At 42.1% G+C, this 23,562-nt stretch overlaps 1 protein-coding gene across 1 annotated transcript in view; it reads right to left on the bottom strand.

Annotated features, from left to right (window-relative positions):
* The window catches only part of GMDS (GDP-mannose 4,6-dehydratase), a 406,670-nt gene extending 385,040 nt beyond the window's left edge, over positions 1-21,630 (bottom strand). Inside the window, exon 1 of the mRNA XM_084213383.1 lies at positions 21,306-21,630. Within this exon, the coding sequence (XP_084069509.1) occupies positions 21,306-21,419 (114 nt within the window). The 5' untranslated portion in view covers positions 21,420-21,630. The remainder of the gene's footprint in view (positions 1-21,305) is intronic.
* Between the last annotated feature and the right edge of the window lie 1,932 nt (positions 21,631-23,562).

The raw sequence follows: 23,562 nt of genomic DNA, 5'->3' as shown, positions 1-23,562 counted from the left end.
GGAAAATGGAGAATTGTTGAAGGAGCAGTAACACACAGCTCATTCTGTGTATATCATGTATGTAAGAATCACTTAAGATATGAATTAAGAAAGCCTTCATATGAAGCTCCCTCCCCACAAAAAAAAAAACCAAACTTGCTATAAATCTAAATAGCTGGAATTTTGACTCCTACTAAAAGTGAAAAATAATCAGTAACTTTAACATGTGCATAACTTTTTGGTATTAAAGATGTCATCTTAATTACAATTAAAGCACTGAGATCATTTCCTATGAAAAAGCTGTTCAGGTTTATTAGTTCAGTGGAGAGTTTTCAATCTCAATCTTAAACTGAGAATCAAGATTTAGAGCATTTTCTGTGGTTACAGAAAGTCTAACTCACACTCAACATATTGCAGTCACTTGGTTCAACATAATAAATCTACAAGAAGTTTCTGAACAGTATCAAAACTGATTAGACACCTGTACACACACTTCATTTCACTTAGATTAGAAATGCCTGTAGCAGCCCAGAGCCCTCAAATATTTGTGTGGCTAAAATCTGTACTCATTTAAAACAAGATCATTTTTGACTGACACCTTTTTGATTAGCTTGAATTCTCTATTTCACATTTGACAGCTTGCAGTGTTTGTCCAGAGGGATTCAAATCCCCATCTCCATCTGCACACAGTTACAGCGAAATAAGCAATGGTCACCTCAAATTTTGACTTTAAAAAAAAGTAGATTTTTGTTTTGCTACAAAGATGTCAGCTCAATGTTTCAACTGAAAGTTGGACATATATGTGTGGGTCCATACCTCAGATTTCATTGAGATTGATCCCTGCAAGTTCCCTCCATCCTCCCACTTGACTTTGGCCCAGTATCCAGAGCAACGCAGCTCCATTCACTTCTGGCAAGGTGAGTTTCCAGACAGGGGCATTTGTACAGTGCTCTGGAGCAAAACATTGTACTTGCAACCCAAATAACAGCACAGGAAACAGATCCCAGAAGATGCCATGGAAGGGAGAAAGACCCTGTAGATCACTGGCCCCAGACCAGGACTGTCTCACTGACCAAGGCTCCCCAAGGAAGCTGGATAAAGGCTGTTTCTTTACTCAAATGATGAAAGAAAGAATAAAGTGCACGGACCAAGATGCATTTCATACCTCCCTCATTGCTGAGAAGATGAGAATGAAGACAGGCAAGCTGAGGGAGAAAGCATTAGCTAGATTCAACATCCACCTTATGGAGGAAGAAATGCCCCTTAGTTGGAGACTGCCAGAAAAGAGGGTCCTTGAGTTTTGGAGACAGAGAAAGAATTGCACTGTCCTCTTCTCAGCTCCTCATCCAACACTAGCACCAAGTGCAGTGGCCCCAGCACCCTCTATAGTCAAAGCACTCCTGGCTGCTCCAGGCCCTGCTTCTCATGTGGTTCTTCGACACCTCTTCCTCTCTCACTTGTGAAAAGGATAGACAGTGATTAGAGGACTGAATCTGGCTGCCACATCCCATAAGCAGCAGCTTATAAAGCATAAGGTACTTTGTAGGTATCTTATTTTGCACAGAATATTTTGTCTTTTGATAATTATGTACAATTTGTTTTAAATAGTTAATAAACGGGCACTCACGGTGTCTATTTATCTAGCATTGAGTCACTTCCAGATTTAATTCAATCAATACTGGAGAGTTTTGCTATCCTCCATGTTTACAAAATGTAGGAAACAGTGATTTTGCATTCTCAGAATTCAAAGGTATCAAGGGAAGATACTCAGAAAGAATACCCATTTATTACAATTGAAAGAAATCAAATATTTCCAACCTGTTTATGTTCAAAACTGAAAAGGTTAGCACCAAGAACCCCTCCACACCAGATGTAAGTCATTGTAGTACAGCACAAAGAGTGCATTTGGCATAATACTCCTATACAGAACTGAAGGAAGGTTATCACTGTAGCACATGTGGTACTTGTGGAGCCTTTATGCTTGAACTGTGATAAACAACGTCTGCTTCATTTTTTAAATAGCTCAGAAATAGCAATAAGGAATTGTTTGTTAACAATAAAAAAAAATGTCACAAAGCTGTTATTGAGAAACTAAAAAGTCATATGAACAGCCCAGGCAATTTCTTGATGGAAGAAATGCTGCTCCATTTTAAACTTCAATCAAAACAGAGCATCAGTCAGTCAGAGCATATCAAAGATTTTTAAAAGATGAATTTAAACATTTAAATGACATGGGCTAGTCATTTGATAGAGACATACTTACCTGTCTCCACAGTGACAAGCTATATAGAAATTGAGGGGTTTGTTTTCAAACTAATAATCAGCAAGGAGTCCTTATCCTGTCAAATACAAATTGCAACAAAACCCTAACTCACTTCAAACATAAAATTCCACACTTTTGACACCAAAATCAGCATCCTGCAGTTAATTTCCTCTAAAAGACCAAAAATTACCTTTTGCTTCTCCACATATTTTACAGATTCCTTGAGAACCACAGAAAGTGTGCTGAATTCTTCCTAGCTTCACTGCTCTGCCAACTCAGCTGCACAGGTCCTCACAACAGCTGTCCTCTGCCCTCTCTCCCAGACTGCCACCTCGACTTAGCCAACATTCAGAACCTACCTCTTTGCCCAGCCTCTTGTTTAACTAGATCCTTGCAGGGGTTTTAGCCATCTACTTTAGCAGATGACTTCTGCCTCGGTTTTATTTCAAAACCACCAGTCCCCATTTTTCTTCTACACAACACTGATCTATTTGCAACAGCCCTCATTTAGATTACAGCACAGTTCTGCCTTCTGACCCAAACTACCAAGAACCAGAAGAGATGCTCTTAGGTTTCACATCTGTTCCCCAGTCTCATCACAGCTTAGTGAGGAAGAGAAATTCAGTCAAGCTTTAGCTCTGATAGTCTAGAAAATACTTCAGACCCACAAAGATGCTGAGTCTCACAGAAGAAAAAGGTTATAAGGACTGGAACACAGGCAACATGGAGAGAAAGCCTTTTCAGGAGTCTGACAACCAAGACCACAAAGTCCCTATTTGTCTGAATGAACATACTTATGTAAGAATTCAAGAATACAGCCAAATCAGAGGCAAAATCTCTTGTCCCAAAAAAACCTTTGAGACCATGCTCCAAATCACTTGCTTAACCTTAAGTGGTACAAAGATTATGCACCACTGTAAAACATCCTCTGTCTTCCTCACACTGTTTACTCTCATAGTTGGTTCACTTGGATTGACATTATGAAACAGAAGATCAATGCAGGAAATTTTAGGTTGCAATGTAAAAGCCCAGCAAGAAACAGAGAGGCAAAATGGGGCAGTCATAACAGGAAGTTTCTAGGAAACAGTGCTACCAAACTCACCAATCATGGTGGTAGCAGAACCCTGAAGAAGATCCTCAATGCTCTGCAGGAACACCACATTGTGTTGCCAAATATAATCTGTGTTAACCATTTGTTTTTTCCCTGAAGCCTCAGTTCAGATATCAGCAATTCTAACTGATTTAGTGCAAAACTGTATTTAAAAAAATCGAATATACCAAAGCAACAACTAAGCTCCTGTTGTCAACAAAAAACACACACACATTCCAGCACATCCTTTTAGACCATCCAAACTATAAAATACTACTTTATTTGTTTCCTCCACTCCCAGTTTCCATGCCAGTTATCCATAAGCAAACCTTCCTCACTGAGAAGTTGAGGAGGAACAGAAAAGTAGCTCAGTTCACATGAGGAATCTAAAAATCCAGATGCCAGTGCTGTAAAACATTAAGCAACTGAACACCCAAGAAAACTGAAAATCATCCAAGCATATGTAAGAACACAAGGATTCCATCCTACTCACAAGGATTTCCTTCTTTTAAAAGAAGAATGAAATTAAGTTTTCTCTCTTTGTCAAGACAACATAGCTTGAATCATTGTAACACACGTTTTCTACAATAGACACAGTGAATATAGTTTTTGCCAAAAAACCAGAATTTCTTCTATTCTTCATCAGAGTCCAAGACCTTTTTAAAAAGGCTGCCACTATGCCAAAGTAAAACACACCTTCTGCAACAACATATTTAGTACCCAGATGAACAAGATAAATTTAAAAGTTACATAGGTAACATTCAACAAATGACTTGAAATGCTCTTTCCAGAAGATAAGTACAATTTTCTGCTGGAACAGAAACCTTATCACTTCCTGAAACTACACTCATATGCAATAGTCCCACAGCTCCTCATGGGTGGAAGAAGTATGTAAATCTCTGCACATCTGGACATGCTAAACCATTAATAGAAAGAATCAGATTGTTGTTGGCTAACTTTGTGTCTTTTTTAAGCATGCAAAAAAGTCAAGTCTGGGAATAAACTGGCAACTTCACAAGTCTCAGAGTAGGACAGATAGAAACATCATTAATTGCTTTGCTCATTGCCCAGCACTACATCACTGCACAGCACTCCAGATGTGACACAGTGGAACTCTGTCTAGAAAGACACATACTTCACAACTTCATATCTGGAGAGAAAAACTGCCCATTGAGGAGTTTTTCTCCCTTCCCACTCAACTGAAAAGCTGACATCAGCTGTGAAGTTAGCCATCAGTTTCTCTAAGAGCTTGGAAAGGCGGGGGGAGCAGGGAAATGGTGGCAGCCACAGCTGCTCAATGACAGTGCTTCTGGCAACAGGTTCCCTAATAACCAAAACCTAAGAGCACAGGAGGTGGGCAGCTAATTTTCACGAAAAACAGACAAGGTCCAAATTAGAAAAGACACAGTGGGAGAAAAGATCTAATAAAAAAGGGGGAGAAAGCTTATATACTGGAGGGACAACATTGCTTGCTGCTTAAAAACACAACCTTTCACGTGTGATAAAAAGTTCAGGTGTAGGCATGACCAGATCTTTCCTGCAAGCCCAGCCACATGTTTGCAGCATGTTAGGAAGTGCACTCATCCAGGTATTGTCTTCAGCCAGACTAAGGTGTGCAGTCACACTTTAAAAGCTTGCTTTCAAACCAATGAATGAACAAAGCAAAGACAGTGCCTCTAGGCAAGTGATTTCTTTCAAGTCACAAAAAATCATAAGGAGGCCTGGGGAAAAAAAAAGAAAATCAAAATAGAAAAATGGAGAGTTATCTCTGCTAATTTTCACACCAACATGAAATAAAGTTCAACAAATGGAGAATAGCCATTATGGGATTTTGGGTCATGAGCCTCCTGTCCCTGGCAGGAAAAGATGGGAAACACTGCCCCAGTCCTGTTCCAAACAGTGCTGTGCAGATTTGGAATTTTCTTCTTTTCCCTATGCCATTAGCCCCTCTCCTTTGGTGACAATTTCTCACTTGATTCTTCACACACACAAAGTTTATTTTCCCATCACAAAGAAAACTAGCAAAAGTTTCCATGCCCATCTCATGCTCCACTGCATTTAAGAGTTTCCAGTGAAGGAGGAAAGAGCATAGACCCAACTTACTCCAAATTCCACTCTCAAGAGGTCTGGACACCCAAAAGGTCCTCTCAGAGCTGTCTGGAACAGCAGCTCTTCTTGAAAGCAGTTAAGGAAGTGACACAAAGCACATTCTGCACATACAAAACCTCATTACTTGCTAAAACAATCACTACAAAGCTCAGCCACCAGTGGTCATACTTTGCCATGGGAATTCACAGGAAATAGCTTAAAAGTGGGATCCTAAAAACAGCCAGGTACAGCTGAGGTGCTGACAATGATGATCAAATCACGGTAACAAAGCAATCAAGGAATCAAGTCAGAATTTAACGATACCAATCCAGAACTGCTGATGCAGAGCAGCAATATTTACCTTAAGGCAGCTTGTCATGTTTCACCTTTAACCATTACTTCGGGAGAATCAAATTTATGCACAGCATACTGCAAACACCTAGACAAAGCAATTCACTTATTTCAACATGTTAACAAGCTTTCCTGAAAAATACTTTTTTTGTTCATGAACGACACACAGTTTCACTCTTGCATGCTTCCACTGAAAGGGGCCATCCTACCCGTATCCTGCATTCCCACTGCCCATTTCATCCATTCCTGCTGTTTTCCCAGCACTCAGTACACCTGTGTGGCCAACCAAGGTCACCTACATGTGAAGGCCAAACAAAAAGCCCCAAAAGTTTTTCAGCTGGAGCAACTTTTAGGAGCCCTCATCTTTTCCTAGGTCTTGCTAATGAACTCTGCTAGTTCATTAGCAACCTTCAGCATTGAACACACAGTCTTCCATTTCCTGCAAAATTATGATGCAAAACCACCTCTCATGAGCTGAGGATTTAATTTTGTTGGGCTTGACAGCAGCAATGCTGACAGATCATTGAAACAAGCAAAACTAGAGGTAGGGAAACCAGAAGCCTTTACCTTTATAATTTCTCCTCCTTAGTCTCTAGTCCTCCCACCACCTCCCCAACATTTCCACTGGATTAGTCAGCCTTTTACCTCATAACTAACAAACTAAGTGTGACTAAATGTATTAACAAGATAGGAGCATTAGGAGTGTTAGTGTTAATTAGCAAGGCTGGTCTCCTTGCTAATTAAGCCATTCCTCCTACAAAAGCTCTTAAAAACCAAATAAGAACTTCCAGCTAAATCCAGATCAGGTTCTTCACTACCTAAACTGTTTCAAGATCAGCTATATACAGTATCTGATATAATTTTGAAATCCATATCAAAGCATTATCAATTGCACAAAAACTTCATATGCATTTTCCAAATGTCAAGAAGCTCAGGTAGAGGCCAGGAAGAAAGAAGTGTATCAGCACCACACCACGTCTGCTAGCCATGTTTCAACAGCAGTCCCAGAGAGGTTATAACTGGAGTTGAACACGGACTTGTTTGCTTTATAGACGCCAGGAGCCACACACAGAAAATTGCTCACTTCTGAAACAAATTACTCTCAGTTCAGTTTCTCCAGAGGTCAAGATAATTATGTCCTGGTGTATTATTGCATTCACCAGCACTACCTGGTAGAGGCAGCGTGCCAGCCCTCAGCTGCTTTAAAATGAGGCTCAGCGATAACCGTACGAGGAACAGCAGCCTTTACAATTCGCTCCGCAGAGCGTGTTTCTCCAAGCTGTCTGAAGAGTGACTATAGCCACCTAAGCTGTTCCAGATTCACCTTCTCTACAGTCACTCCTTTGTCCTCCCATCCCCAGCTCACACACCAGACCCAAAGGGGAGCAACAGAAAGCCCTGCAAGGGGAACTCTGTCTTCCATCATCGGCTCAGCTAAAAGCACGAGACATCCCTACGTACACCCAGCAAGAACAGGGGAAAGACTTTACTACTACACACAGTTTATACACAGACCCCTTGCTGGGGTCTCAAACAGAAGCATACCAGTTTTTCTTCACAATTTTGCTACACCTGGTATTTCCTCAAAGACAGCAATGCTGCAGCTACACCTCCTAGACTGTCCTGCCAGCCCAGCAGCAAGGGCAGAGCAGTAAAACAGAGATCCATGTTTTTTCCAAGACTGACAACATCAGATAAAGTGGGGCTGCCCACTGCCACAGCCAAGCCAGTTTCTCCCTGCTTTTCTCCCAAACACAGGGCTGCACTTGAAAAAATAAAAAAAAAAAAAGAACATTTTCAACATATGGATTTTTATGATCAAAAACCTCAAAAGGAGAAAGAGTCAAAAGGTCTCTCTTCAAAAATTAATCCTGGAATTAACGTGATTCATTCGAAAACTTACCAAGTGTTGTCTTGTAAGAATTATTATACACCAACACCTGTAAGGAGCCAGCTATTAATAGCACCAATGAAACTGTCACACAAAAACAAAGAAGTGCTACTTGTGGCCCTGTGATTAAGGCTGTGTCAGCAGTTTGGTTTTCATGACTTTAACACCCAGCTGTAAAAACGGCCTTCAAGCTTATTGAGCCAGTATCCACAGGAGCACAGTTTCTGCTTTCACTGGGTAAAACACTACAGTCAACTACTTTTTAATACATGATCTTCAAATAGTAAGATCCAGAATCTGCAAATTGTTTTGGAAAACATTCATGGCCAAACAGGACTATACCTTGAAAGATACTTTGATAAATACTGCAAGACAGAAACTTGGTAGAGCGCAAGAAAAAGAGAAATAAGAATTTGTGATGTTCTGTATTTGTGAAGAATGTATGTTTTGGAATACATTCTTCAAGAATTAAAGGCATTCCAAAGAAACTGCCTGCTAATGCACATTTCATAGCTATAGATCTTTATAACTTGGCCATCTTTCGCTTAAACACAGAAGGGCATTAACAGATTTATGTTTCAAAAGGCACCATTTGAGATTCTTCAAGCAAGCAATCCATAACCAAATAAGCGATGATTAGCCCTGTGCATGCACAAAATTAAAAGCCCCACTTATGCTGACACAAGACCCACATCTGACCCAAACAAGGAGGAAAAATGCAGCATTTCAAACACATCTTAGGGGATGTATTACTCAAGGTCCTGCAACAAAATAGCATCTTCTTTCAAACAAAAAACAGAGTTAAACCCTGAACAGAATGTGACCACAACCCAAAAGAAACTTCTTCACAGTGTGTTTTGATGCTTCAGGCACTGCCAGCACCCTGAATTTTATTCTATTTCGCTATTAAGATTAAATTACAAAAAACATTACAGATTAGCTTAGAAGGCTAACACCCTTGACTGCCTTGATATGGAAAAGCAGTAACGTCTCTTAGTTCCAATAACAAAATAATTTATTAAACGCTGAATTTTAACAGTCTGATACATAATATGAGCTATGTTTCCTCCATAAGCGTAAAGACAAAGTCAATGCAGTCCTGCTGTAAAGATAGAAACAAAGTAGTTTTTCATCCTGGCTTTTCCTACATTTTTTTCTCTTTATCCCACATTAAAACAAAGCCTCCTTATTGAGACAATCAGAAGAACACATGGAACTCGAAACACTTAAAGGCAATACATCTGACAAATTGTGTGGCTTTACAAACTTTCCCCTTCTTCATCTCTGCCTCAATCCCAAACATATAAGAAGGAAAGTTGAACACACACAAAGTCAAATAATTAGCAAATACCACTCTCATAAGTTCAAATTATTTCTTTGTGAAAAAAATTGAAAAAAAAAATATCTTCAAAACCACCAGCACTGAAACATCAAGAACTGATCTGGATGAAACAGGGGACATTTCACTCAGCTTACTGAATGGCTCACAAGATCACAGACCCTCACTAGGAATGAGGGCTTTTACTTCCCTCAAAAGAATTGCTCTTAATTGGCTTTTGATCTCTCTTTCCATTTCCTTACCATCCAGGGCTATGAACTAGCCCTATCCTGCCCTTCAACACACAGAGACAATACAGCAGCTGCCAACATTTGTGAGTAAACACAGGGAGGTTTTACAAGGGGAAGATGGACAGTCACTTACACAGCCAAGTACCACAGTCTCCATGAACCGATAACCAGCTCTCCAAAACTGTTTGGAAGCAAAACCACTCAGTTTCTGCCTGGAAACTTGGTTTAACACCAAAGTCACAGTACGCTCATGAAAGCAACATAAGATATTACTGAGATCAGGCAAAGTGAAAAATTAAACACATTGGTCAATCCCTCAAAACACAAAGAGGATCAGAAACAGAGAGGCTGTGCAGTTGATGCTCAGGAGGCAAGCAGGGATTTGGAAGCACTGTTCCTCTTCAGATTAACTCCAAAGCAGCAACCTTACAGTACCTGTAAAAGTACCCAGACCCCATATCTTTAGTTACATATAAACACATTTACTGCACAATATGCTTTTATTACTAGAAGACAATTCCAGTAACCAAATTCTATCATCTTTGTTTTTCCTGTAAAGTACCTTCTATAAAATAAATGCTTCCTCATTGCAAGATGAGGTGTGACTCAGGACAATAAAAGTGTGAGTCCCATCAGGCAGCCACCCTAAGAACCTTTCACACTCAGCAGAGCAGATAGGGAAGCCAGGTGCTGTGAATTGTATTGGCTATAAGCCTAAACAGGCACCTGCATTTGCTTACAAAAGCCTGGGCTCTCACTCACTGAAACAGCTGCCTAGAAAACCTGCTCAGGTGTTGAAACAGTTAAGCAAGAAGGTTCCCAGCTAAGATGACAGAATCCATCACCAGCAACACCTGCTTGTATAAAGGAAATGAACTGGATTTGACTAATTAGTGGAAGTTCACTGTCACATTTTGAAGTCACACCAAGTAATTCTGAGAAACTAAGCCCACATAACCAGTATCAAGAGTAAGCTCTTTGTTCACCACTGCAGGAACTTGTTACACAGCTTCCTCCTCAGTTAATGTATTTCAAATGCATGTGCACACTCTTATTTCCTGCTTTACACACCTTCACGTCTTCTAAAAATAACTTAAACCATCATTTTGCAGTTCTCCCAATTTATCAAAATCAAAACCATGGCATCATTAGGGAATTTCTGTAGTCTTGAATTTGCTCTCAATTTGCCAAGTCTGTGTGGCACCTGTCTTTAACTGATCAAGACAGCAGACAGATGTGAGATCCTTGAATATGATGAAAAACAAAAGTTTATGTGTGACAAAGCTGAATTGCACTCCAAAAAGGAATCAGCAATCAGTATTTTCCCATTGGAGTTACTCTCCAATTTTAAGAATAATCTGATCTCTCCTAATGTTTAAACAAGTAAAGCTACAGGCAATGAAATTATTTGAAATTCTAGCCAGATTTCACAAATCAAAAACAGCAGCATAATAATGCATTTCTACAAAGATGGCTTCTATAACATTATTGAACAGGGATCCAGCATAAACAGAGTATGAAAACATAATGATGATACCAATGAAAATACAGCAAGTGTAATTTTGGAGACACAGTCTTAAGATTCTTATTTTATTCTTGAATTAATTCTCAAATTAATAAAAAATTCTCTTCTCACTGAAAAATGCAGAAAAAGGACTTAAACAGTTACACTACGTATTCAACGATAAAGCGCTGCAGTAAGAACATAGAAACAGTTGATGTATTACAGGTGACCACAAGAAATTAAACGCATGAAACAAAACCACACAGTTACAACTTTTCAGTCTCAGATCAGCTGCAAGTATGACTGTTTTCCTAAAGAGGACTAGCAAGGGCAAAAGCAAAGTTCAGCTCTTAGTCTTTGTAACTTCCTTGCTTTCACATATCAGAATAATTCTTCAACTTCATTTTGCCTTCAAAAATAAAATTACATATTCTACTGAGCTTGCAGATCTACAACCACAGAGTCCCCACTGCTTTTTCAAAGACCAGTGAGATTCTGGAACACCTTCCAGTATCATTTCAAACACTGAAGGGAACAAAACCACTTTGCAGCCAAGAAGCTGTGAAGGTCTGCTCACAAAGACCAGGCTTGGGCTTCAGCAGAGCAATGCTTGACCAGTAACAGTCAAATCAGCACCATGAAGAAGCTTCTCAGCTGCACCTTTTAAAGCCTTCCCATAGAGCAGAGAGACCTCAAAGAGACACCTAAAAGATGGAAGAGTACAGATTTTGCATGCAGGCTTGAAGAGTTCTGTACCCCTTTTGTACTGTTTATCTTGTAGTATTTTAGTAGTATTTAACTTCAGAGGCAAACAGCATGCTAAGTTTTGGCAGGAAAACACTGACAGACTATTACTGTGTAATCATGGAAAGAATTACACTGACATCAAAACCACAATTATTTAGTTGTATAAAATCCAGACAGATTACCCAGAAATTTCAGCTTTCAAAACCAAACGTGCTCCACAGTAATGTTTATGCTCTTACAGAGGATATCAGTACTAAAAAAAGCAAGGAAAACATTCAGCAACCAAAGATATGGTGTCTGTTTCTTATCCTTTCAACTGAGAAATCTCAATTAAGAGGAAGCTATGGGTCATCACCAGCATCACTGATGAAGCCACCCATTGCTAATGCACCTGAAGAGATTCTTCATGGACCAAGCAAATGCTAGGAAAAAGAAAAAACAAACAAATGGCCACGCTCCTGGCAGCATGCCTGTAATTTGACAAATAGCAACCTAAACAGTCAGATACTGCTACCCAGTTCCAGAATAGCACCAGCAGAAGTTTACAATAAGACTTGGAGTAACAATCAGAAGGGACTGCAGCATATGAAACTAGAAACATAAAATTCAGAAAAAAAGGGCAGGGGGAAAAGATGTATAGGAGCAGTTAGAAGTATTTCCTTCTTTACTTTGGTATATATGCCTTGCAGAAAATAAAACACAATCTATACACCTTGGGAAAGGCTTATCTGCATTCATAAAGTGGTAATTGCCTCCAAAGTACTCCTGGCACAGCTTCAGACATCCTAGGATAATAAAAAGCCAGTCAACTGTCAAAAAACAAATAAAAAAACTGTCTACCATTTTCTAAATTGGGGGTTGGGCGGTTTAAGGCTTTCTTTGCAGTATGGTGACATGCTACCTCAGACTGCCTCTGGGTACACAGGAACAGTTACCATTTACCTGAGGCATAATCAAGAGCCAAGGAGCACCTCTTCAACTGCTGTGCAGGTGTCAGATATGCAGCAGAAACAAGGCATCTTCTTACTACAGCAGAGGCACTCACCTAGACACTTGACATGGTATCATCTTTTCCTTCTGCATTAGAATTCACCACACAGGCTGTAGGGATTCTTTGAGAAGAATTTTCAAACAGCAGTAAATTGGTCAAATGACAGCTGAAACAAAGCCCTGCAGAAACATTTCCTAAAATTTGACTATATCTTGTTATACTTAGTGGTTAGCCAGATTTTCCTAGAACAAGCATAATTTTCCCTGTTATTTCAAAGGTGTTCAAGCTTGGCCAATGCAGCACAAGCTGGTTTATCTACTTGGATACTCCTTGCAAAATGCCAAGATCTATGGCACTCTCCACATCCAAGGCAAGCACCTCTTTGCAGCTGACATACCTGCTTGACCAGTGTGCTTAGCTGAGCATTGTAATGAAGTAGCTGACAATATCACAAGTAACTTTGACTGCACAATGCAAATGTACCATTATTCATCAAACTGGAGTTGTCTCAGGGTATCTAATGGCACTTATCACTGACCTAACTGCAACCACTTCAAAGTCAATGGATGGGTTTTTACACTTTGCTTACTGTCAAATGACACCAAGTTACAAGGAAAAATTCATATTTCCCATTAAAAAAAAGAAAAGAAAATAATGAGACTCTAACAGGAAATGCTCCTGAAAAAGGAAGCCTACCTTGGGTACACTGATTTGCGTGTATTTGTGACTAGGTTAACATTGTTACAACAGTCAAGTTGCGTATGAGGAAGTTCAGTCGAGGAAGTAGGGTTGCTTAATACATGTGAAAAGGACAGGTGCAAAAGATAAGCCAGGTCGGATCAATTTGTTTGGCAGGCTTTACAAAAGCTTCATTGTGGATTTAGGTTGTAAAGCCTGTGAACACCCTCAAAAGAAACAAGACATAAGTGCTTCCAGTAACAGGAACAGGAAACTTGAGAGAATTATACTCTTTCACCTCACCTTACATGGTTTTGCTTAACTGAAGGATTTGGACATAACTGCATCCTCCAGATCACATACATACGACCCAAAGGAATTCCTTAGCTGAAGGTTTGAAAAAACAATCAGTGAATTCATATGAAAGAAGCAGGAGGTGACAAAAATACTAAAGAGAAAGAAAATCTTTTTATTTTGCTCACTTGGCTAAAAAGCAACCAAAGTAGCAAGGAGAAATTTAGAGCAAGAGAGAACATACACCTGTGAAAGAGGAAGCTGGACATCAACCACGCTGCCACCTTGCTCTTGTGCCGTCATCCACCCAGCGCTTCGAGGAAGCCGTGCTTTCCAAAATAAGCCTGAGCTGTGCTGCGACAGTGCAGGAGAAACTGAGCTGACAAGCTTGTAAGAACAGTCACTTAATCAGGACTCTACTCCAGATCCAGAAGTCTGAAGGAGTTGGGATAAAGTTGCCAAGAACTGCCAAGAGAAAGAAAGTACTTCCTGCCTCCCAGACTGAACGAAAGCAGAGGCAAGTGCAAGGAAACCCAGACTTGGTACTCCTCAAAGACAAGGTGTCTTGTGTTGAGCAAAAGGGAGCACCACTAGGATGAACACCAGCATCACAACTGCACTGAGAAGCCTTTTATTCAACATTTTATTTATTATTTATAGGGATCACAGTGGTAGCTTTGATGTGTTTCTCACATAGGCCATCAGCAGGTTCAAGTACTCCTTTTTCCTTGCCCTTCTGCATAGCTATCTATTTTCTAAGAAACCGAATCCCTTGTGCAGAAAGTTCAACAGACAAAAGGATCTGAAAGAGATAATCAGAAGGGAAAAAAAAAAAGACCAAAATTTAGTGGTAGAAGATGAAGTCACATGGAAAAGATTTTTACAAGAGTTCTCTATTCAGATTGGATTGGCTGTAGGTACATGGAGAAGAGGAGGCTTTAGCTCTTTAAAACTTTAGGAAATAAAGAACTGCAGGTTCTGTCTACACCAGCAGTCACCACACTTGATTAAAATTTAAAAATCCCAAAACAATTAAAGATTAAACAAGCTGCATGCTGCTGGCAATGGGGTATTCTGTTCTCCTGGACTGTCAGCCCAGGCAGTAGTGTCAAACAGCCCCCTAACCACAGTATCAGATATCATGAGAAATGTTGCCTGGAGGAAGTCATCTTCCCAAACACCATTTGGTCACCATGTGTAGATCTGTTTCATACCTCAGCACCATTAACAGGAACTTCAGCATTTTCTTTTACCTGGGACACTTTCAGTATTTGATCTACATTCACAGCAGGTACACATCACAGCATACAGTACCTTATGATTCACCTGTTGCTCTCAATGTTTTACGATCCACATCCTGCATACATCCTGTTCAAACACAAGGAATCAGACTGCCTGCACTGGTCCTTGAATTGAAAGCCTGCTAGCTGAGCCAGGCTACCAGAACTTCCCTCTCCAGTATACAACTAAAGAACAGAGTTCACTGGCAGTCACAAACACTGAGCAAAGCTGTGCAAAGGTGGAAAGAAAAAAAAGGAAGTTAATACATCAAGGCACACATGAACTAATCCTGTACCAGTAATACTTTTTATTGTGAGTATCTTCTAGGTAACTTATGTTCAAATGCCATCACTAACTGCATTGTTCTGAAAGGCAATTGAATACAGATGGGATACCCCAGGCAGGCACAGAGAGCAACCAAAGTCCTGGACTCCCAGTCCTAGAAGAAGACAAAAGCCCTGCACATACTGGTGTGGAGTATAAACAAGATGAAAGAGTAAAGCATTGAACCATGTATTTATAGATGGCTATTATTGCAGAAGTTGAATTAGTCTGTCTTGTAGCCCTCCTCTTTCCAAAAGGGAGGCAAAGCAATCAAAAGTCAGGCATCTTTGTATAAATACGGCCTCTGTTTTCAGAAACTATTCTAGTCTTCCATTTCAGTATTTGTTATACTACTTTACTCAGTAAAATACCTTTTTCTCAAGAGTTTTTGGTGACAATCAATAGCAGCACTCCTCATCTATATCCTGTAAAGGGAAAATACCTGGAATTATATTTTAGGAATGCTGAGTTTCATGCCAGAGCCACTATTAATATCCTGCAAATTATTTTCAACAAGCCCCTTATGCCATCTTGTCACAAACTGCAGGTGGTTCCACTTCCAATCCTGTGGAGTGGTCATAACATCATACAACCTTATATTGAAAGGGACTTGTGTGCAGTTCAAGATCCCTGCTGAAGACAGGGTCACCAAGTGCAACATGTCCAATTCAGTTTGGGTACCTCCAGGGACAGACACTCAGCTTCTACAGTCAGTTTCTTCTGTGCTTGACATCCTCATCATTTAAAACAAACCAATTTAATAAAAGTCACCCTAAAAAAATACGTTTCCCCCCCCCCCAAGTTTAAAAGAAGTTTCTTGCATTTAAGTTTGTGGCCAAATTCAGTGTTCCTACATCTCTGCATCCTCAAACTATTATAAGGATGCTCAATGCACATGAAATCCTCGCTCAAGACAACTCTTGGCTACTTAGAGACAGAAACTGAATTAGAGTACTTGGCTTCAAACAAGACAATATTTGTTTAAATGAACAGGCAGCAATACTAATATTTAGCTTTACTCAGAAACTAAGACTATTTGTTTTAATGAACTGGCAGCAATGCTAATATTTACCTTTAGCCAGTTTCAGCAAAGATTATCCTCCTATTTCAATGCGAAAAACCAATCCCTCCGATTTTATCCTTCTGGCAAACCAACATCCTGCTTCTGGTACAACAGGCTATAATGTTTCTCTACCTGTGTTTTTCAGGTATACACATGTTCTCCAGTGACACGGATTCCCACCTCACAGTTTGATCACAGTACTGAAAGAAGCTTTCAGAAACATTGTTTAACTGTTTCCTCTACTACTCTTCTCCAAGAAACATTTATTTTATTTTAGCTACAGACTATCAAAGAGTTTTATAGTATATGACCCTATACCACCCTATTTTCATTTCCGGGGTTGTTTTTAATACTAAGCAACGACTCATGTTCTGTCATTACTGTACTTTGCCCCACTGAGCCTGTCTTGCTCAGTTTCACCTCAACGGCCAAATTTTTTAAAAAAACAAGCAACTTGATCTCAATTTACAACAACAAATTTTGCTTTCTCAGTATCTTTTTTTTTTTTTTTCCCTCTTGATACAGTTAACCTTTCTCCAACTGTGAGCTGTAACTGTGGCATGAAACTTGCAGTACACGTGTTTAAGGGTTCGGTGTGTTAGGGGAACAGCAAAGGCTGTAAGCAACTGAAATTTCAATACAAAAGACAGAGGCAGACCCAACTCTTTAAGCTCTCTTCAGGCTTGGTTGAAAGTTTTGAGGTTGCTGCCTTAAGTTCGGCACAAATGGAAGCTGTATTTGACAGAAGTGCAGGCAAAGGAGCAGAAGCTGGGGCTAGTCCTACTGCTGTAAGAACTCTCACAAGGCAGAGACTCAACTGCTCCCTTCATCCTCCTTTTGCAATAGCCTCAGGGCATATATTGACACTGAAGTGCCTGCTGAATTATCTTGGCTACCTTGCTGTCTCCCCTAGGAAAGCACCAAATGCAGATAGATATTATTTACTGCTCATAATCCAGGGGCCAAGTGGGAAAAGTAGAAACATCAACATACAACCTCATAGTTAGGCTCAGACAGATTATTTCTTGGTACTTTTCCAAGAAGTCAAATATCTAAATACTTCCACAATTATCAGTTTAAGAACGACAATCAGACTGACTACAGTGCAATCAGACATTCTGAAGAGATATTTAAGTGCAATTTTAACAGATATTTAGTCACAAGCTCTGGAAAACTGCGTTTTAAAAGTGTACTGCTTTAGTAGCTTCCTGTTATAAGCAACAAGCCATGTTTGCATAACTAGAATTACATTGTTAGTAATACTAGTATTTGATTCAAAACTCCCATTTTTACAGAGTATCTCTTCAAGTTAGCAAGGTTTGAAAAGTCCAGCACGTTTATTTTGCATTGTGAAAACACTCTTAGTCATATTCAAACTGTTTTGAGATTTTTTTAAGAAGTATTTTCACTTAAACATGTACAAGAGGCCTGTTTAATTTAAAATACTTCTCTTTAAATGAAGAAAAAAGTGCTATGCATTACTCACAAGTAGTCTACCAGCCAACCAATACCTACATGACACTTCTGAAATGTTTCATCCATCTAGCCACAGCAACTGCCTCACTCTGGAAGTCATTTTAGCAAAACAGTGAAATGTGGTTCATCCCACCCCTGTGGTGTGAGAAAGATAAGAGAAATCTCAGTACTGCAAAAGGAGTATATATCACCACAGCCTACATGCTTAGAGTCTCTTATCAGCAATGCAAGTGCTAGAATGATACTGATTTCACCACAACTCCAAGGGCAAATGCAGAATTTGTAGAGGTTGAAACATCTGCTTCGATTTAATAGAAACTAAGGTTCAGCCCTTGGAGCCAGAAGGCCATTTGAAGTCCTGATCATAGATTTATGGAATATGCTCTCCTTTGTGGCTTCACCATGCATACAGCAAATTCCTCCTGTTATCTGGCCAGAGGTCAAACTCACCTTCTTATCAGTAACACATTCACCCTTGCAGATCCCTGTCCTCTAAATGTCTTCTATCTAGAAGAAAAGCAAGTCACCAGAACTGATTTCATTAACAGGTGAAGTTAAGCTGGCAAATGGCAAGTGCCTCCAGTTTCTCACTAAACAGAAGAACTTGTGGCAGACAGCCCATCCTTCTCTGGCATGCTGTAAAGTCTCATGAACCCACTAAAAGTCCCTTAATCAGAAGTTTCAGTTGTGCCAGACCTCTGTGTTAAGTTTCAGTTAAAAGCCGTGGCATCAGTCAATTGCTCCGTTATCAAGAGCAATAAAGTTTAACTATCTGAGCTCTCTATCCTAGAGAGAAAACCCCAGCTGGAAAAGGTGAACAATCCACATGTTCACAGTTACACAGAATTTCTGAAAAATAATGAGTTGTCTGATCCCAGCACTATGATTAAGCACACCTGCTGTGGCATCATCTCAACTCAGAAAGGGTTGTTACAGTTCAAGCAGCACCTCACTTGGCCCAAGAGTACTTTAACAACAAAAGCCCTGCTCCACAACTGCCCAAAACTGTCATGGTCCACATCCAGCTCAATACTTATCTTCCACCTATCCTTATGTGCCAGGCCCTACAGGGCATTACTTCAGCAAACACTCTCAGAGAACAGTGGCCACACACAAACAAAAGCAGATTCCTTATTCAATTCAACTATGCCAGCTTGCTTTTTGCTGTAGCAGAAAGGGCACAGTTTAAATAAGCGGAGTTTACCATCCAATTCTGTTCTATACCACCTTCAGTCTGAAGGGATCCAAGCCTTTATCGCCCACCCTGAAAGAGCACCAGTAAAAGGAAGAATTTGAAACAGGCCAATACTCTCTAGCACAGTTGTTAAAATAACTGCCTGAGCTCTAGCTTCCACTTCAGCATATTTGTACATTTTAAGCATGGTAACTAAGTTTAAAAACATATTGCACTGTTTCTTCAGGGACAGGGAGATGCAAGTCTCCCTTCCTCACACAGGAAACAAAACCCAAGTCACCCATTTCTGGGTGAGCTTCTTCAAAAAAAAGTAAGGAACAAGTAGTACGTGACTTTCTTTAAAATTCATCTAAGAAAATGGATGGACCAGGACTCCTGGCAGCCAATCTCAGAATTACAGAGAACTTCATGGCCCCAACAAAGGCCTTTTTCCTAGTTCTTGCTCTCCATATATTCCAATGATAAATAATATGCCTGCCAAAAGTTAAGCTAAGAAGAAAGAGCTGCTTTGGAAACAGACAAAGTAATATAGGGAACACAGTACTGAAAGAATCATGGTGTTGTAGCTACAGGCCTCTAACTTACTATCTTTGATGAAGAGAAACGCACTTCTGCCAACAACCTGGAAGACTTTTCACACAGCACCAAAGGAGTCCTTGGGAAAGCTCTGACTGTGCTCTTGCTAGAAATAAACATCAAGCAAAAGTGTTAGTACACACATCACTAGTTGTTCATCTTCTCAGACATAGTTACATCTCCTTGTCAGACAGCCCCTTGGAGGGTTCTCCCCAGCCTGTTATTGGCAGACAGCTGCTAACCCATGAGGAGAGCGTGGACCAAAAAGTGCGGCAAGAACACATGAGACCAGGCATAATGAGGCGAAACACAAGCAGCAGGTGAATGTTCACAGCACAGTGCAGGTTCCCTCAGACAGCTGATGAAAAGCTAGTCTCTGGATTTACTCCCTCACAAAGAACCCACTGGTTCTTCCACTATAAAATAAAAAGAGGCAGCACTGACTGTCTCACAGTAAAAGAGTGACATGTTTGTTTTGACATGTACTTTTTCACCGTGCTCATGGACTTCTCCATAATCCACACCAGCACCTCACAGTGGATCTGCAAACACACCAGGACAAGTCACAGTTGAAGGGGAAGAAGTTCTTCCATGTATGAAGCTGTCACTGACTAAATGCAAGCCATAAAGAAAAAATGCAGTTCCACTGGGATTCTATAATGAGCCTTAACGGCGACTATACACTACTTAACAAGTTATACCAATCACAGGAGATACACCCTCCAAGCAGAAGTCATTCAGTACCAGCATGCTCCTGGAGATAAGCAATGTGAAAGGAGAGCAAATTTTCCCAGGTAGTGGGAGGTATCTACATTGCAAATAAGATGTTCCTCAAATATGAGTAAGCATGTCCAGGACAACTTTTCATTTAGCACCCACTTGCCAGCAAAGACAGAGCAATGCAGATCTCTGTGCGCACAGTCCAACCAACTATCCCAGCTGCCTACTGAAGTGCAGCAGCACCAGCCACAAACTGCAAACTATCAACCCTCCTGCACACCTCACCAGGTTAAACTCACCACCATCATATCTTTTTTCATCATGCAGAAGTTGTTCCAACAGAGATTGTGTTTTCTTTCTCTTTCCATGCCATCTTTCTCCTGCACCTCCTGCTTAAAGCACCAGGACTCTGAGAGCATCATTATCCCTATGAGTAATATAGCCAAAAAAATTGAAGACTGCAATGAACGCACACAAATACAAAACAGGTAGCCTGGGGAAAGGCTTTTGTCATCCATTCAGGTTTCAGGATAAAGCAGGTACTGACTATATATGCACGGCTGCCTAGTGTGTCACAGTGGCAAGTGACAAGCACCCCTCCTGAGTGACAAGTCTGATCAGGTCGCAACCAACGCTGGCTGCCTCACACCTGCGCTGGTACCTTCCCCACTGCAGACCGTCAGGATGAAGAGTCCCAACACTGGCTCCTTGTACTGTCTTTCCTAGGTGCTGCTCCTTTTTCAGCGATGCTCACTTCACACCTCATCCTGCACATGTTTAGCTGATTTCTCAGGAATTCCTGGTACAGACTACTATAAGACAGTCCAGACAGGAGACAAAAAAAAGCATTGCACCCCATCTCGTTCACACCAGCTGAAGAACACTACAGACCCCCGGGGCAGACAAGCCCTACCCACGAGGTGGTCTGTCCGCCTCTGACCCAACCGGGGGCTGTCAGAGGGAGCTCCAGCCCGGCGCGGAACTGGCGGCACCAACGGGGAAGCGAAGCGGGCACCGGGCTGGGAACGCACCCGCGGGGATGTGTCCCGGGGCCCGGGAGCGAAGGCGCCGGGCAGACCCATGCCGAGCCCTCCGCCGCCCCTCTCCCACGCCCTGCCCCAGTCACGGCTGCCTGCGGGCGCCTCGGGGCGGGTCCTTCCCATCCCCTCTCCCTCTCCCTCCGCCGCCGGGAGGGCACGTGAACGAGGGGAGCCCCCGCCGTTACCTGCCCGGTGATGCCGGTGATCAGAGCCACCTTCCTGCCGCTCATCTCCTCGCCGTCGTCTCCCGGTGCAGCGGCGATGCAGCCACACGCCTCCTCTGCCGCGGACTGTGCCATCCTCCCGGAGGCGGGGTAGTCCCAGGTGCGGAGGTATCCCGGGGCGGAGGCGCGGCCGCCGGGGCGAGGCTCCCGGCGCTGGGGGCGGGCACAGAGGGGAGGATGCCTGCCGGCACCCGAGGTTACCTGCGCTGCCCCGGCCGCCGCCGCCGCGGCATTTCCGCGCTCCCGCCTGCCCGCGCTCCCGCCCCGCCCCGCCCGCGGCGGCCGCAGGTGCAGCCCCCCGCAGGCGCGCTCCCGCCGCGCGGCCCGGGAGCGCGCCCCGCGCTCGGCACCGCTCCCGCCGCGCGGCCCAACCCCGCAGCCAATCAGAAGCCCCGGCGCCTCTCTAAAGGGGCGGGAGATGCGCCGGGGCCGAAAGCTGGCGCGGTGATTGGCTGAGAGCGGGCGGGGAGGGGCGTGGCCGGAGGAGGAGGAGGAGAAGGAGGAGGAAGAAGAGGAGGAGGAGGAAGAAGAGGAGGGGGAGTGAGGCTGCCCGACTTCCTGACCGCGTGTCGGGCCGGAGGATGCGCCGGCGGTGCTGCGTGAGGCGGCGGGGCCGGGCGCACAGCGCCCCCCGCGGCGCGGAGGAGTCACCGAGGCATCGCCGCGGGGGCCGCGCTGGAGGTACCCAGCGGTTATAAACGGACCAAAGGATTCTGGAAAAGGGGATTTACAACTGGTGTTTCTTCTTCTGGTGAGGCACTGGACCAGCACGGCTTTTATCCAGGCAGCAGGTCGCTGTATGTACAAAGAAGAAGGTGCCTGCCCATAGTTTGCTGTTACTCCACGAAGGATTTCGCAGGTTCCCTCAATGCATGCTTGGATGATGGGGCCTCTGCATATGCAGATGACCATCGTACTGTTGATTTTTCTATTATTGTGCTACATGATAAAAAAATTTTCAAAGTCATTGAAAACCCATAGTATATATATATTTTAAAAAAACCCAGAAAAACCCCACAAATTTCCCCCCGAGTCTAGGAGCATAATGCCCTTCAAATGGAACTGTACTCTCAAATTGTGAACACTTTTCTTGCATCCTGCTCCCCACTTTCTCGGTTTAAATTCCTTTCTTGCAGCCTCGCAGTCTGCGATGCCATGGAGAATTTGTATTACTTCACGGTCGCTCAGTTGCAGGACGTCATCCCAGTTGTACCATTCCTGCCTCCCGTTTTTGAAGCCTCTTCTCGACAAAGCACATGCAGTTTTATCAAGTTGGCAACATCAGCTACTACTTGTGCAAAATGACTTGATCCCACTAAGAGGGATTTTTATGGATATACAGTCTCAGATTCAGAGAGGAGGGGCACCACACATGAGCTCCACCTTCTCAGTTTTAAAATGACACAGGAAAATAAAAGGATATCAAATTCTGAGAGTTTCAGAATTCCATATACCAGAAATAAGGCACAAACCTTTATTTGAAAACCTAGGGTTTGAGATTAGAGGGAGTTAGGAGCAAGTTTCCTTTCTTTGCTCATTTACATGCACCCATTCACTCTCCTCTTAGGTCTGAGCTGCATAGAACAATCTATGAGCTACACCCTTAAAAATTGCCTCTTATGTGGCCAGATAAGCTTGTCATTTCTGGTTTTCTTTGGCAGTCTTGTTCTGCTCAGAAAACTGGTGAGTCAGGCTGACAGTGTAAGTCCTGAAGTGCCCCAATAACCTTTAGCTTTTGTTTTACTCTCAGGTGACAGGCACCTCCTACTCTTCCTCTATCCAGAGTAGCAGATCTCCTTCCTGCTCAGTGGCTGCACTCCTGAGTGATTCAGAACAGGAGAGTCTGCAATCTGTGTCACTTCTGTAAGGGGAGTATCTCAGCCAGGCTTAGCTGAGAACACTTTACCAGGGTTCATACTTGTATTTTTGGTCAATATTAATAGTAGAAACAGGCAAGTGAAACCAGACAGGGTGCAGCCCAGTTCAGGTTCCAGCTGACTGAAGCTAAAAAGAAAAAAAAAAAAAGAAAAAAAGAAAAAAAAGAAAAAAAAAAGAAACCCAAAGAAGCCCCCTTTAACTTGTTTAAATTTCTGTCCCGTTTATAAGTCTGGCAGTAGTAGTTACAGACACCGTTAGCCAGCTACCATAATCCTGCTAGGTCTGCCCCTGGCATGCACAGGCACATTCCAGGTTTAATGCACAAAGACTGTTCTGTCAC

Source organism: Fringilla coelebs, assembly GCF_963513975.1.
Source record: "Fringilla coelebs genome assembly, chromosome: 1".
Taxonomy (NCBI): Eukaryota; Metazoa; Chordata; class Aves; order Passeriformes; family Fringillidae; genus Fringilla; species Fringilla coelebs.
This window is presented reverse-complemented; position numbering and strand designations above follow the sequence as displayed.